The 15,662-nt window shown below is 33.2% G+C and overlaps 1 protein-coding gene across 1 annotated transcript in view; it reads right to left on the minus strand.

Annotated features, from left to right (window-relative positions):
* LOC145256361 (conserved oligomeric Golgi complex subunit 2-like) overlaps positions 1-15,662 on the minus strand; it is an 81,012-nt gene that overhangs the window by 31,534 nt on the left and 33,816 nt on the right. Inside the window, exons 2-4 of the mRNA XM_080115186.1 lie at positions 8,565-8,726; positions 4,793-4,858; positions 4,330-4,410 (exon numbers count right to left, since the gene is read on the minus strand). Of these exons, the coding sequence (XP_079971312.1) occupies positions 4,330-4,410; positions 4,793-4,858; positions 8,565-8,726 (309 nt within the window). The remainder of the gene's footprint in view (positions 1-4,329; positions 4,411-4,792; positions 4,859-8,564; positions 8,727-15,662) is intronic.

A 15,662-nucleotide genomic window follows, 5' to 3' on the forward strand; every position in this document is an offset into this window, starting at 1 on the left:
GCAACAAGAACAACCCGTTTCTCGACCGTGTTGTGACTTGCGATGAAAAGTGGGTTCTTTATGAAAATTGGCAATGCTCAGCTCAGTGGTGAGATCCACGACACTTCCTGAAACCAGAGTTGAACCAAAACAATGTCATGCTGACTATTTGGTGGTCTGCGATTGGTCTCATCCATTAGTTTTTTTGAATGCAGGTGAAACCAGCGGTGTAGAAGTACTGTCAACAAATGGATGAAATGCATCAGAAACTTCGACAACAACACCCAGCATTAGTCAACAGAAAAGACCCAATTCTCCTCCAGGAATACTGGACTGCACGTCGCTAACCGCCTCTGCAGAAGTTGGAAGAAACTGGGCTACGAAACTGTCTCATCTGCCATACTCTCCAGACCTCTCACCTACCGACTACCATTTTTTCAAGCATCTCAACAACTTTCTGCGTGAGAAATGCTTAAAAAAACCTAAGCGATATATAAAACGCCTTCAACACCACCAGAACGCAAGATTTTTATGTTACCGGCATAAACACACTTGTTTTGCGTTAGCAAAAATGTGTTGATTCTGATGGTGTTTATTTCGATCAATAAATTTTTGTTTGAGCTGAGATATGTTCATTTGAATATAAAAGTAAAAACCGCAAGAACTTTCTTGTCAACCTGATAGCAAAATATTTTATAAGATTAGCTGGTTTTCTAAATATTAAATATTCAGAGAGTTTGCTTGAAGCATTGTATGTATTATATAAAGTATTATCAATAATAAGTCAGAAAAATGTTTTTAATGTTATAGAATAACCAATAAAATTAAAAAAACAAAAAAAACAATTTGTCTGTTAAATATGGCTACTTATCAATATAAATAAAACAGTAGATGTATGTCTGTGTAAAAATATTTAACCGGTAAACTCTTAAATTACTGATCACATAACACTGAAATTAATAGGAAATAGTAATCATACACGAACAATGGTTTGTAATGAGTAAAATCTTTGTTTGGATGGATAAATAATGAAGTACAAAAGTTGGCAAGTTCCAATGCAATATGTTCATTCCAACTTGCCGATGTATTTTTATTACCTTTGTGCATGCATAAAACTAATAATAGCTAAAAGTGTTTTAATTTTGAGACTTTCTTAACTGTCTGTTGGGTTAGCTCAAACAATAGGGAACAAGGCTGGAGTGCTAAATGTTTTAGTTTCAATACTAGCTGATGGCACCCAACTCATTGTTTTTTTTTTAATTTTGAAATCAGTGCTATATATTAGGTACAATATAATATTCAATAGAGAATTGGCTCTGTAATAATAAAAACGAAATTCGCATGAATTAAAATATATTTCAGCGTATTTTGAGACCAGCGAGGTCACCACTCCCCTCTGCTAATATTTTATTAACTAAAACAAAGCAAACCAACATTTAATAACTTTTTACATACAACATCAATTCAGTGTTGTCCAAAATTCTCCCATATTAGAAAAAAAAACAATACAAGAAAAATGTGTAGGATATATGTTTATGTGACAAAACAAAAATATCATATTCCTAAAATTATGTAAATTGATCAAGTAGTTTTATTTTTATATAAAAAAATCAAATTTTATGAGTATCCGAAAAGTGATACCTTGTCTGCCATTTTGAAAAAAAAAAAAAAGAAATAAAAAGGAGATTACTCAACAATAATTCAAACATGCTAAATTTATGTTGTAATGCCTACAAATCTCCATTAATTGCTTCAAAAATGATTATCTTTATGAAAATAAAACTACTTGGTTAATTTACGTGATTTTTTTGGAATATTGATATTTTCATTTTGTAGGTGTTTGCACACTAGCAATACCAGAAACCATAACTTTCAGCACTGGACAAGGCGCACACTACTACTTAATTTGATACTCATAGTTTTAAATCAGTAAAAAGTATATTTCTCCTACCTCAATCAAAATAAAACTTGTATAACTGGATTCACAATAAAATTTACTTTAAAATGGTATTTTAATATTTTTGTTGTGATTTGTATATTGATTAAAATTGCTATTAACGACGCAACATGCAGGCATAGCTGGCGGTAGATCACTTTTTACAAATAAGTGGTCCAGGTGTGTTCACATAAATACTCAAAGCAGAAGTTGGATCTGTCGACAATGTTTCTAGTTGTTTTAGCTAATTAGGGAAAAGAATTGTTTTTGCTACGGAATTTCAAAACAACATGCATGTCTTTCCAGTCAAAAGTTGGAATATCTCAAAGTTTTAATTATGGAAGGGAAAAGGATATATATAAAAAAAAAAAAAATGACCGACAATGACCATGCTTTTAAACGAGTTAAAACACATAAACCACTTATCCAGTTAAGTAAAAGAATAACTTTTATTGGGCTTGTTTTACAATCCACAGAGGTATGAAAAAGTTGTCAAAAAACAAGTATATCTATATTACAATATTTTAATATTTTTGTTGTGACTTGTATATTCAAAGAAATCGCTTATTAAATCCGACTATTAATGACGAAGCATGCCAGCATAGCATGCCCGCTGGCGGTAGATCACTTTTGCAAATAAGCGATTGGGGTGTGTTCACATAAATACTCAAAGCGGAAGTTGTACCGGTCAACGACGTTGCTAGTTGTTTTAGCTAATCAGGGAAAAGAATTGTCTTTGCTAAAGAATTTGAGCACAACATGCATGTCTTTCCAGTCAAAAGTTGGAATATCTCAAAGTTAACGCTTTGCAGTACAAAGATAAGTAAAGATAGAAACTGTGTTCAAACGCTATTTAATAGCGAAAATATTAATTTCTTTTGTCCTAAAATTTGGAAAGAATTGGATAAAAACTTTTTATGCACGAGTTGATAGTAGTGACAACCGCATATAAACATAATTGCTGTGCGTCGTGACGCGCACAAAAAATCTGTAAACAAGTATTCGTCAACGTATGAACATAAAGTATTCATTTTGACGATAAAACATTGGACATTAATGTATGAAACTGGGTACATAATTCATATTTGGATTCTTTAAACTACTGTTCTCATCTTGAGTGTGATTTTCACAACGTTTCAGCTGATATAACATCCAGCCTTCTTCAAGTGTATCTTGTTACAAGGACCTGTAGCAGATAGCATAGATAAAGTACTAAGCAAAATTCAATTGTACCTAGAATACAATTTTTTTTTTTTTACATACGCATCACCACTTATCAAAGCCAAGAGGTTACTCGAGGATAAGGATTAAAGAGTGTACAGTAGAAATTGGACAATATAGTAATCGTTAGTAATGGAAATTCGGTAAATTTGTTAACTTATATGGAACGGCTCATCAAGAACTTGTTTACGTTAGACTTGAAGACAACCATATAGTAGTCAACTGGAAAACAGAAGGCAATTCCATAGGCGTGCAGTTCTAAGAAAGAAGCTTTGTTCATGGAATCTACGTTTAGGTTTAGGCACAGATAAAGAGTGGGGATAATTGTTGATAGTGTTTTCTGCTAGATGTTGTTTGTGAATTACTTAGGACTTCTACCCAATTATGGCTGATGGAACAAGAACATGCTACCTTCATGGATTAAATAAAGGGTTCCATTTGAAATTCTGTGCAGATTCCAGAGTTTAATGGAAAGATTTCCAAGCTCGACAAGAGGCACCTGAAGACAATTGGAGGTCACATAATCTGAAACCTTATGAGAATAACATTCAAGATGAGAATGATAGTTTGAATCATCTAAATATTACAAAATATGCTATTATTTTTAGTCCTGTATTTTTTTTTTCATGGATTCGTTTTGTTTCAACGATTTCAAGTAGTGAATAAGAATTACATTGCTAATCGATAGTGAACAGGTGAAGCTAATGTTTAATGCTTCTAATGACTAATAGCAGCATTTATGGACACCTCAACAGGGTTAAAATATTAAGTACTTGTTCAGAATTCCCCTTACATGTATATAATAAAAGAGGTGCAATTTTTTACCTTCTGGACTAAAATGCCGTAGGTTTACACCAACAGTACATAAAAATTTATTATGTTTTTGCTATTAGCCATTACCTTATATAACTATAGAACTCCATTACAGACAAATTATTCAGTAATATTAAAAATTACATTTATTCCTAGGAGTGCCATCATCATCATAACCTACAGAGGAAGTAGCTCAAATTATACCCTCTATTCAATAAGACCTCTTTTTATGTTTTTTTTATATATTTATATATATTTTTATGTTTTTTTATATATTGGCAGCATTCTAGACAAGAACCAAAAATTGAACCAAAACAGAAAAAGACCTAAAAAGATAGAAAAAAAAGAAAAAAAGACACATGCAAAAAAACTTGACTCACTTTCTTCTCCTTTATTTTCTGCCTGTGTTGGAGTTTCTCCTCTACAGCTTCAATTGCATTTTCCATGGCTGAAGTGACACTCTGTAAGAAGAAGAAAAAGACAATTTGTTGTAAGATAATTGGTTTCGCATGGAACAAGTCTGTTGAGAATCATCTCTTTCGAACTTTATGGGAATTCAAATTCAGAGAATTTGCTTTTCATGTCTCTGCTTATTTTTGTGTAGTTTTGATCTTTTCTTAGCATTTCAGTTGATATTTTTTATTTTTGCTATTGTTATTTAATTGATAACTTGTTTCGACATTCACCCTGGAGCAGCAGTGCTGACTCCCATCTAAAGAAAACAAGAAAAAAATACAACAAAAAAAAAAAATAAAACAAGGAAAAAAAAGAAAAAGGAAAAAAAAAAGAAAAAAAAAAAACAAGAATAAAAAAAGTAATAATAAAAAAAAGAAAATCATTTACCAAAACTTCTTCTTTAAATTGTCCAAGAGGCACCGTCAGATTGTTTATAGCTTTGTCCATTCCAACCTGGAAAATAATTAAGAAAATTCTTATTTGGAATTAAAAAAATTATAGCAAGATATGAAAAATATCTGAAGAGTTGCCAAATATTAAACGAAATAAAATAAAAAATAACATCTGCTTTATTTAACACTCTTAGACAGGTGGAAAAAAATCTCAAATCTAATAGGTACCGCACTATTCACCAAGCTCCAACTCGTAATGCAAAGGAAAAAAAAAAGGTTAAAAGAAAACGTGATGTCTTAGCCAATGTCTCCATCGCCCGACCGGCAGTTCCGTACGTTGAAATTAAGCGAAGTCAATCAAAAAGGAGACGATGACTTTGCGAAAATGGTGACACAAAAACTGACCCCTCCTTGTAGAAAACTGCCCAGTTGAGGGTGAAGGAATTAATGTTTTTGGCCAATTTTTTGATATTTGTAATCCGAAAGACGGAATTTGAAAACGATACAAAACTCGTCAGGATCCCTCACCTCTGTCGAACGTTTTTGCGAGACATACAAACATATGCGTACACATTTTGCTTTTTATATATTAGATTATATTGAACCCAATACATAGTAACGATTTAAAAAGTAAAAAAAAAAAAAAAAATGACGTGTGCCACTACCAAGAATCGAAACTGAAACATTTTTTCCTCTGCTGTTAATGACTGAGTTATAGAGAATTGTTTGTTACAAGACTAAAAATTAAAACAGGAACCAATAGCTACTACGTTATGCATGCATATTTGAAATGCCGATGTTAGACCTTCACCTGGCAAATTTCATTTAAAAAATTTTTTTTCACATTTTTGTACCAATTTTCCTGTGCTAAAACCCAAATATAAATTTTTGCATGGGTTCAAATACCTTGTATATGAAGTTTCATGTCTATCGACCAAAAACTCATGGAGGAGTTTGGTAGGCAAAATTTTTTAAACATAAATATATACGTATACATAAATATATATGGGAAGAGTTTTGTGTTTACTATAAACTTTTTATGCAAATATTACGCCAGTATAAATCATGTAGAATATCTGCATGAATATAATTACACATAATAGTTAACTAAAGATGATCATCCTGTGAGAAAACTAATAAGGAATTAATTAAAATGAATGCTTAAAAGAATATGCAAATTAGCTAGATCTTTTGCTAGTGAATGCAATTCCACAAACCATATATAAGAAAGCTGCATTTTTAAAAAAAATAAATAGAAAAAAGGGTTTTTAATATGAATACACATAAAAGAAAAAATTATAGGAGTATAGACTATATAATAGCTTACTGTAAAATTACTCTGAAGAAAGGATAAAATTCATCTAAATTCATCAATTTCTCTCCAAGAGTTGTAAAACTTGCTAAAATTGTATTTGTTCGAGGATATATGAATTTATGAGTGTTGAGCCGATTAATTGGAAAAATCAGAACTTTTTGGGATATCGGAATTGTTTGAAACAAAATCTTCCACTGCTGGTAATAATAATAAAATAATATTTATTGATTTTAAACTATCAGTAAAACTAAAATTTATAAAAAATTACTCACAAGTGTAATTTTATGCTTGAGAAAATATATGCATAATTTAATATGTGACCCCAACTCCCCACCTCCTGAGTGTATTTTTCTTTTTGAGAAAAAATATGCCCATTAAACATGTGTTTCTTATGGTAATCAGGAAAAAATAAAAACTTTATAAATCTCTAAAGTATTAGAATTGGAATCAGTAAAAATATTAGAACCGTCCCATCACTAATATATATATATATATATATATATATATATATATATATATATATATATTGTGCAGATAATTTAAATAGTTGTATCGTTCATTTTTTTCTTTATAAAGAAATCCGAACGATCGTGAAACAAATTCTCATCAGAAAATCTAAAAGAAACATTCATTAAACATTAACAGATTATTTACCAATGAGATTTTTTTCTATTTATGAAAACTTTAGTCAAAAAAGGGAGGTAATTTATTAGCAATTAAAAAGGGTTATTTCCCCTGGCTATTTATTAAAATTGCTATGAAATTTCTCTTATTGAATTACATTAAATACCATTCTCCACGTTAAAAAACGACCCTGGTGTCTAACTCTGTCCCGTGGGGAGGCATAGTAAATAGGTACATTAAATACCATTCTTATTAACTTAAATGCCTACTAGAAAGAACTTGAATGTCTAGTAGACACTATCCTTGAGTGTCTAAGGTATCTCTGTACAGAGGTTTGTCAAGACAACCTAACATGAGAAGGATTTTCCGTACAAGTAAATTCTGACTAAATAATAAAAATCACATAGTATTTGCGGCCCAAATCGCTAACCCGTTTACAAGGAATGGTGCATCTTCTCCAAGTGATGTTATCTTAAGTAATAGCATGACTATTCTATCGGAAAAAATGAATTCTTGTTCTGGAATTCAGTAAGACCAAAAGAAAGATACATTATAACTAGGGCTATGACAACAGCATATTCTTTTCAGTGTTTTGACTCTCGAGTGAGTGTCCGTTGATATCTTATATGCTTTTATATAGAGTGATGTGGTTCTCGGTTGTCTAACTGCGAGGGATATATAATCGAGAGTCAAAACAATGATAAGAATATGCTGTTGTCATAGGCATAATTATAACATATTTAAATGGTCTATTGAGAAATACTGTTCTTAACTTCTGCACTAACTCAAGAGAAATTTAATGGAATATTTGAATAGTTATGTATCTCATATAGAAATCAAGTGTTAACCCCAGGAAGGGGGCCCCCTTGATTTTTGAGAACTTCGAATGAAGTAAAATGAAAAGAGAGAAACATACAATTAATAATAAAGTTAAGGGACATGAAGCCTGGCAATTACCAGACGGGTGACCATTTGGGAATGCTACGTACTGCATGTCATTTTCCTATGACCTGGTTATACATGTGGCTGGGAACTGCTTGTGAATTCAATGTTTCCTATAAACTTCCTCCTTCAGAGGAAACTAGCATAGTTCGCCAAAGGCTAATACCATACTAGGTATTAACGGTTCAGTTTTATCCCTGGTAAAAGGCTCAGCAATCCACTGATTGGTTACTCTTGATAAGTGGCTCCCCCTGAGGTGCCGCTTTCACTCCTGTTCAACAGTTTACCATTTATTCAATGGTAAATGAATCTCCCCCACCTCCAAATATTATGTAATCGCTGTGGTCGATTGTCCAGCCTATATAATGTTTACACGTACTTTTTGTCGCTGGCACAAAATATATACACACCCTGACAGCGAAGTAAGAATCACAAGACAGTTGATCTACAAAAATATATTGTTTTTATTTCACTTTTCATTTTTCAGCTTTTCAAATTGTTATTCTTTTAATTGATGTTTACTGAAAAGCGTAGGGGGTGATAGTGCGTAAGTTAGACAGTTGTCTCGTGGTGAAGAAATGGTGAAACTTGCTGCAGCCTTTCTCTCTGACTTTTTTTTCTCTGTGATGATTTTATTTATAATCACATTCTTATTGGTATCACTAATATTTCCTTTGTCTATTGTCGCAACCGTTTGACCAATATTTGCGCGAGTATTTCTGGGTTGAATGAAGCATCCTATTAGGCAATCAGTGGAAATACCAAATTCTTGACATTTGAATCCATTTGTGTGTGTGCAACTCACTAAACGGTTTTCTTTTCAGCATTGTCTGCCAACATCTAAAACAAAGAAAGGTGGTATGCGTGGTAAAAAAAAACAACTCACCAAATTAGTCGAGAGATTAACAAAATCTGCGTAATCCTTGTTAATCAATTCTATCATAGCACTTCGTAGGATTTTCAAGTAGATGTGCAGGTCATCACGAAGTGTCTCGAGGGGAACCCGCCTGCGGCAGTCCATCACAAACGTGTCCACATTGAAGTCGTCCTGAAAGAGCAATAAATAAGAAAATGGTTGCGATTTCAAAACAAAAACAAAACAAAACACATTTCTCAGAAGTTTGTCACAACGAACCAGTGAGGAACTTAAACACTATCCATTTTATGCCAATCCAAGCATTGGCGGTGAAAAAAGAGTTTGAAAAGAAAATGGTCAAAAGGGGGTAATATTTACATCGAATTAAGTGTTACAAATAATCAACTAAATCGTTTGATTTATATCGGCATGTCCCAATTTTTTTTTTATTAACTCAAACGTCTTTTTAGAGCCATATGATTAAAAAAACAAAAAAAAATTAAATATAAAACAAACAAAACGGTTACATAAAGAGAATGTATGAGCTTCAGTCTATGCCCCCCTCCCCCTTGTCAAACTTTCATACAAAAAACACCCATCTAGCTACAACCACTATCAACAGTTTTTCCCCCCATTCTCTATCTGTGCCTAAATCTAAATGCAAATTCCATGAACAAAACTTCTTTCCTAAAACTGCTTACTTGTGGAACTCTGTTCCTCTGACCTGCTTTCCAGCTGACTACAATATGGTCATCATCAAGTCCAATGTAAACAAGTTCTTGTTAAACCACCCACTAAATAATTCATTTCTACCCCATTTCAACCATTAACTATTAATATGCTGTTGTCGCTGTGACCACTGTACACTCATTAACCTTTATCCTTGAGTGGTGACTCCCATATAAAAAAAAAGAGAGAATGTACCAATAGATATTTCTGTAAGGGTAGCTATGCATGTAATTGTGAGGCAAGAGTTGCACAATCTCAACCTGTACCTGAATCGACCCTGCTTGATTCCAGTGGCAAGAAGAAATCTAGAACAATTGAAAACAATGCTGAGATAAGCAGAGAGCACATACAGCACCTGATATTTCCAAATGGTCACTCATTTTTGTACCACTGACCAGGCTCAACATTGCTTAACTTCTATGATCTAACAGGAACCGGTGTGTCAACATGATTATGCTGTATATATGGAGAATGCACCAAACGAACAATGTATATATGGAGAATGCACCAAACGAACAATGTATATATGGAGAATGCACCAAACGAACAATGTATATATGGAGAATGCACCAAACGAACAATGTATATATGGAGAATGCACCAAACGAACAATGTATATATGGAGAATGCACCAAACGAACAATGTATATATGGAGAATGCACCAAACGAACAATGTATATATGGAGAATGCACCAAACGAACAATGTATATATGGAGAATGCACCAAACGAACAATGTATATATGGAGAATGCACCAAACGAACAATGTATATATGGAGAATGCACCAAACGAACAATGTATATATGGAGAATGCACCAAACGAACAATGTATATATGGAGAATGCACCAAACGAACAATGTATATATGGAGAATGCACCAAACGAACAATGTATATATGGAGAATGCACCAAACGAACAATGTATATATGGAGAATGCACCAAACGAACAATGTATATATGGAGAATGCACCAAACGAACAATGTATATATGGAGAATGCACCAAACGAACAATGTATATATGGAGAATGCACCAAACGAACAATGTATATATGGAGAATGCACCAAACGAACAATGTATATATGGAGAATGCACCAAACGAACAATGTATATATGGAGAATGCACCAAACGAACAATGTATATATGGAGAATGCACCAAACGAACAATGTATATATGGAGAATGCACCAAACGAACAATGTATATATGGAGAATGCACCAAACGAACAATGTATATATGGAGAATGCACCAAACGAACAATGTATATATGGAGAATGCACCAAACGAACAATGTATATATGGAGAATGCACCAAACGAACAATGTATATATGGAGAATGCACCAAACGAACAATGTATATATGGAGAATGCACCAAACGAACAATGTATATATGGAGAATGCACCAAACGAACAATGTATATATGGAGAATGCACCAAACGAACAATGTATATATGGAGAATGCACCAAACGAACAATGTATATATGGAGAATGCACCAAACGAACAATGTATATATGGAGAATGCACCAAACGAACAATGTATATATGGAGAATGCACCAAACGAACAATGTATATATGGAGAATGCACCAAACGAACAATGTATATATGGAGAATGCACCAAACGAACAATGTATATATGGAGAATGCACCAAACGAACAATGTATATATGGAGAATGCACCAAACGAACAATGTATATATGGAGAATGCACCAAACGAACAATGTATATATGGAGAATGCACCAAACGAACAATGTATATATGGAGAATGCACCAAACGAACAATGTATATATGGAGAATGCACCAAACGAACAATGTATATATGGAGAATGCACCAAACGAACAATGTATATATGGAGAATGCACCAAACGAACAATGTATATATGGAGAATGCACCAAACGAACAATGTATATATGGAGAATGCACCAAACGAACAATGTATATATGGAGAATGCACCAAACGAACAATGTATATATGGAGAATGCACCAAACGAACAATGTATATATGGAGAATGCACCAAACGAACAATGTATATATGGAGAATGCACCAAACGAACAATGTATATATGGAGAATGCACCAAACGAACAATGTATATATGGAGAATGCACCAAACGAACAATGTATATATGGAGAATGCACCAAACGAACAATGTATATATGGAGAATGCACCAAACGAACAATGTATATATGGAGAATGCACCAAACGAACAATGTATATATGGAGAATGCACCAAACGAACAATGTATATATGGAGAATGCACCAAACGAACAATGTATATATGGAGAATGCACCAAACGAACAATGTATATATGGAGAATGCACCAAACGAACAATGTATATATGGAGAATGCACCAAACGAACAATGTATATATGGAGAATGCACCAAACGAACAATGTATATATGGAGAATGCACCAAACGAACAATGTATATATGGAGAATGCACCAAACGAACAATGTATATATGGAGAATGCACCAAACGAACAATGTATATATGGAGAATGCACCAAACGAACAATGTATATATGGAGAATGCACCAAACGAACAATGTATATATGGAGAATGCACCAAACGAACAATGTATATATGGAGAATGCACCAAACGAACAATGTATATATGGAGAATGCACCAAACGAACAATGTATATATGGAGAATGCACCAAACGAACAATGTATATATGGAGAATGCACCAAACGAACAATGTATATATGGAGAATGCACCAAACGAACAATGTATATATGGAGAATGCACCAAACGAACAATGTATATATGGAGAATGCACCAAACGAACAATGTATATATGGAGAATGCACCAAACGAACAATGTATATATGGAGAATGCACCAAACGAACAATGTATATATGGAGAATGCACCAAACTAACAATGTATATATGGAGAATGCACCAAACTAACAATGTATATATGGAGAATGCACCAAACTAACAATGTATATATGGAGAATGCACCAAACTAACAATGTATATATGGAGAATGCACCAAACTAACAATGTATATATGGAGAATGCACCAAACTAACAATGTATATATGGAGAATGCACCAAACTAACAATGTATATATGGAGAATGCACCAAACTAACAATGTATATATGGAGAATGCACCAAACTAACAATGTATATATGGAGAATGCACCAAACTAACAATGTATATATGGAGAATGCACCAAACTAACAATGTATATATGGAGAATGCACCAAACGAACAATGTATATATGGAGAATGCACCAAACTAACAATGTATATATGGAGAATGCACCAAACTAACAATGTATATATGGAGAATGCACCAAACTAACAATGTATATATGGAGAATGCACCAAACGAACAATGTATATATGGAGAATGCACCAAACGAACAATGTATATATGGAGAATGCACCAAACGAACAATGTATATATGGAGAATGCACCAAACTAACAATGTATATATGGAGAATGCACCAAACGAACAATGTATATATGGAGAATGCACCAAACGAACAATGTATATATGGAGAATGCACCAAACGAACAATGTATATATGGAGAATGCACCAAACGAACAATGTATATATGGAGAATGCACCAAACGAACAATGTATATATGGAGAATGCACCAAACGAACAATGTATATATGGAGAATGCACCAAACGAACAATGTATATATGGAGAATGCACCAAACGAACAATGTATATATGGAGAATGCACCAAACGAACAATGTATATATGGAGAATGCACCAAACGAACAATGTATATATGGAGAATGCACCAAACGAACAATGTATATATGGAGAATGCACCAAACGAACAATGTATATATGGAGAATGCACCAAACGAACAATGTATATATGGAGAATGCACCAAACGAACAATGTATATATGGAGAATGCACCAAACTAACAATGTATATATGGAGAATGCACCAAACGAAGAATGTATATATGGAGAATGCACCAAACTAACAATGTATATATGGAGAATGCACCAAACGAACAATGTATATATGGAGAATGCACCAAACGAACAATGTATATATGGAGAATGCACCAAACTAACAATGTATATATGGAGAATGCACCAAACGAAGAATGTATATATGGAGAATGAACCAAACTAACAATGTATATATGGAGAATGCACCAAACGAACAATGTATATATGGAGAATGCACCAAACTAACAATGTATATATGGAGAATGCACCAAACGAACAATGTATATATGGAGAATGCACCAAACTAACAATGTATATATGGAGAATGCACCAAACGAACAATGTATATATGGAGAATGCACCAAACGAACAATGTATATATGGAGAATGCACCAAACTAACAATGTATATATGGAGAATGCACCAAACGAAGAATGTATATATGGAGAATGCACCAAACTAACAATGTATATATGGAGAATGCACCAAACGAAGAATGTATATATGGAGAATGCACCAAACGAAGAATGTATATATGGAGAATGCACCAAACGAAGAATGTATATATGGAGAATGCACCAAACTAACAATGTATATATGGAGAATGCACCAAACTAACAATGTATATATGGAGAATGCACCAAACTAACAATGTATATATGGAGAATGCACCAAACTAACAATGTATATATGGAGAATGCACCAAACGAAGAATGTATATATGGAGAATGCACCAAACTAACAATGTATATATGGAGAATGCACCAAACTAACAATGTATATATGGAGAATGCACCAAACTAACAATGTATATATGGAGAATGCACCAAACTAACAATGTATATATGGAGAATGCACCAAACGAACAATGTATATATGGAGAATGCACCAAACGAAGAATGTATATATGGAGAATGCACCAAACTAACAATGTATATATGGAGAATGCACCAAACTAACAATGTATATATGGAGAATGCACCAAACTAACAATGTATATATGGAGAATGCACCAAACTAACAATGTATATATGGAGAATGCACCAAACTAACAATGTATATATGGAGAATGCACCAAACTAACAATGTATATATGGAGAATGCACCAAACTAACAATGTATATATGGAGAATGCACCAAACTAACAATGTATATATGGAGAATGCACCAAACTAACAATGTATATATGGAGAATGCACCAAACTAACAATGTATATATGGAGAATGCACCAAACTAACAATGTATATATGGAGAATGCACCAAACTAACAATGTATATATGGAGAATGCACCAAACTAACAATGTATATATGGAGAATGCACCAAACTAACAATGTATATATGGAGAATGCACCAAACTAACAATGTATATATGGAGAATGCACCAAACGAAGAATGTATATATGGAGAATGCACCAAACGAACAATGTATATATGGAGAATGCACCAAACTAACAATGTATATATGGAGAATGCACCAAACTAACAATGTATATATGGAGAATGCACCAAACTAACAATGTATATATGGAGAATGCACCAAACTAACAATGTATATATGGAGAATGCACCAAACTAACAATGTATATATGGAGAATGCACCAAACTAACAATGTATATATGGAGAATGCACCAAACTAACAATGTATATATGGAGAATGCACCAAACTAACAATGTATATATGGAGAATGCACCAAACGAACAATGTATATATGGAGAATGCACCAAACTAACAATGTATATATGGAGAATGCACCAAACTAGCAATGTATATATGGAGAATGCACCAAACGAACAATGTATATATGGAGAATGCACCAAACGAACAATGTATATATGGAGAATGCACCAAACGAAGAATGTATATATGGAGAATGCACCAAACTAACAATGTATATATGGAGAATGCACCAAACGAAGAATGTATATATGGAGAATGCACCAAACGAACAATGTATATATGGAGAATGCACCAAACGAACAATGTATATATGGAGAATGCACCAAACGAACAATGTATATATGGAGAATGCACCAAACTAACAATGTATATATGGAGAATGCACCAAACTAACAATGTATATATGGAGAATGCACCAAACTAACAATGTATATATGGAGAATGCACCAAACTAACAATGTATATATGGAGAATGCACCAAACTAACAATGTATATATGGAGAATGCACCAAACGAACAATGTATATATGGAGAATGCACCAAACGAAGAATGTATATATGGAGAATGCACCAAACGAACAATGTATATATGGAGAATGCACCAAACGAACAATGTATATATGGAGAATGCACCAAACGAACAATGTATATATGGAGAATGCACCAAACGAACAATGTATATATGGAGAATGCACCAAACGAACAATGTATATATGGAGAATGCACCAAACGAACAATGTATATATGGAGAATGCACC

This window comes from Euprymna scolopes, chromosome 32 (genome assembly GCF_053919585.1).
Source record: "Euprymna scolopes isolate OS-2025 chromosome 32, ASM5391958v1, whole genome shotgun sequence".
NCBI classification, from domain to species: Eukaryota; Metazoa; Mollusca; class Cephalopoda; order Sepiida; family Sepiolidae; genus Euprymna; species Euprymna scolopes.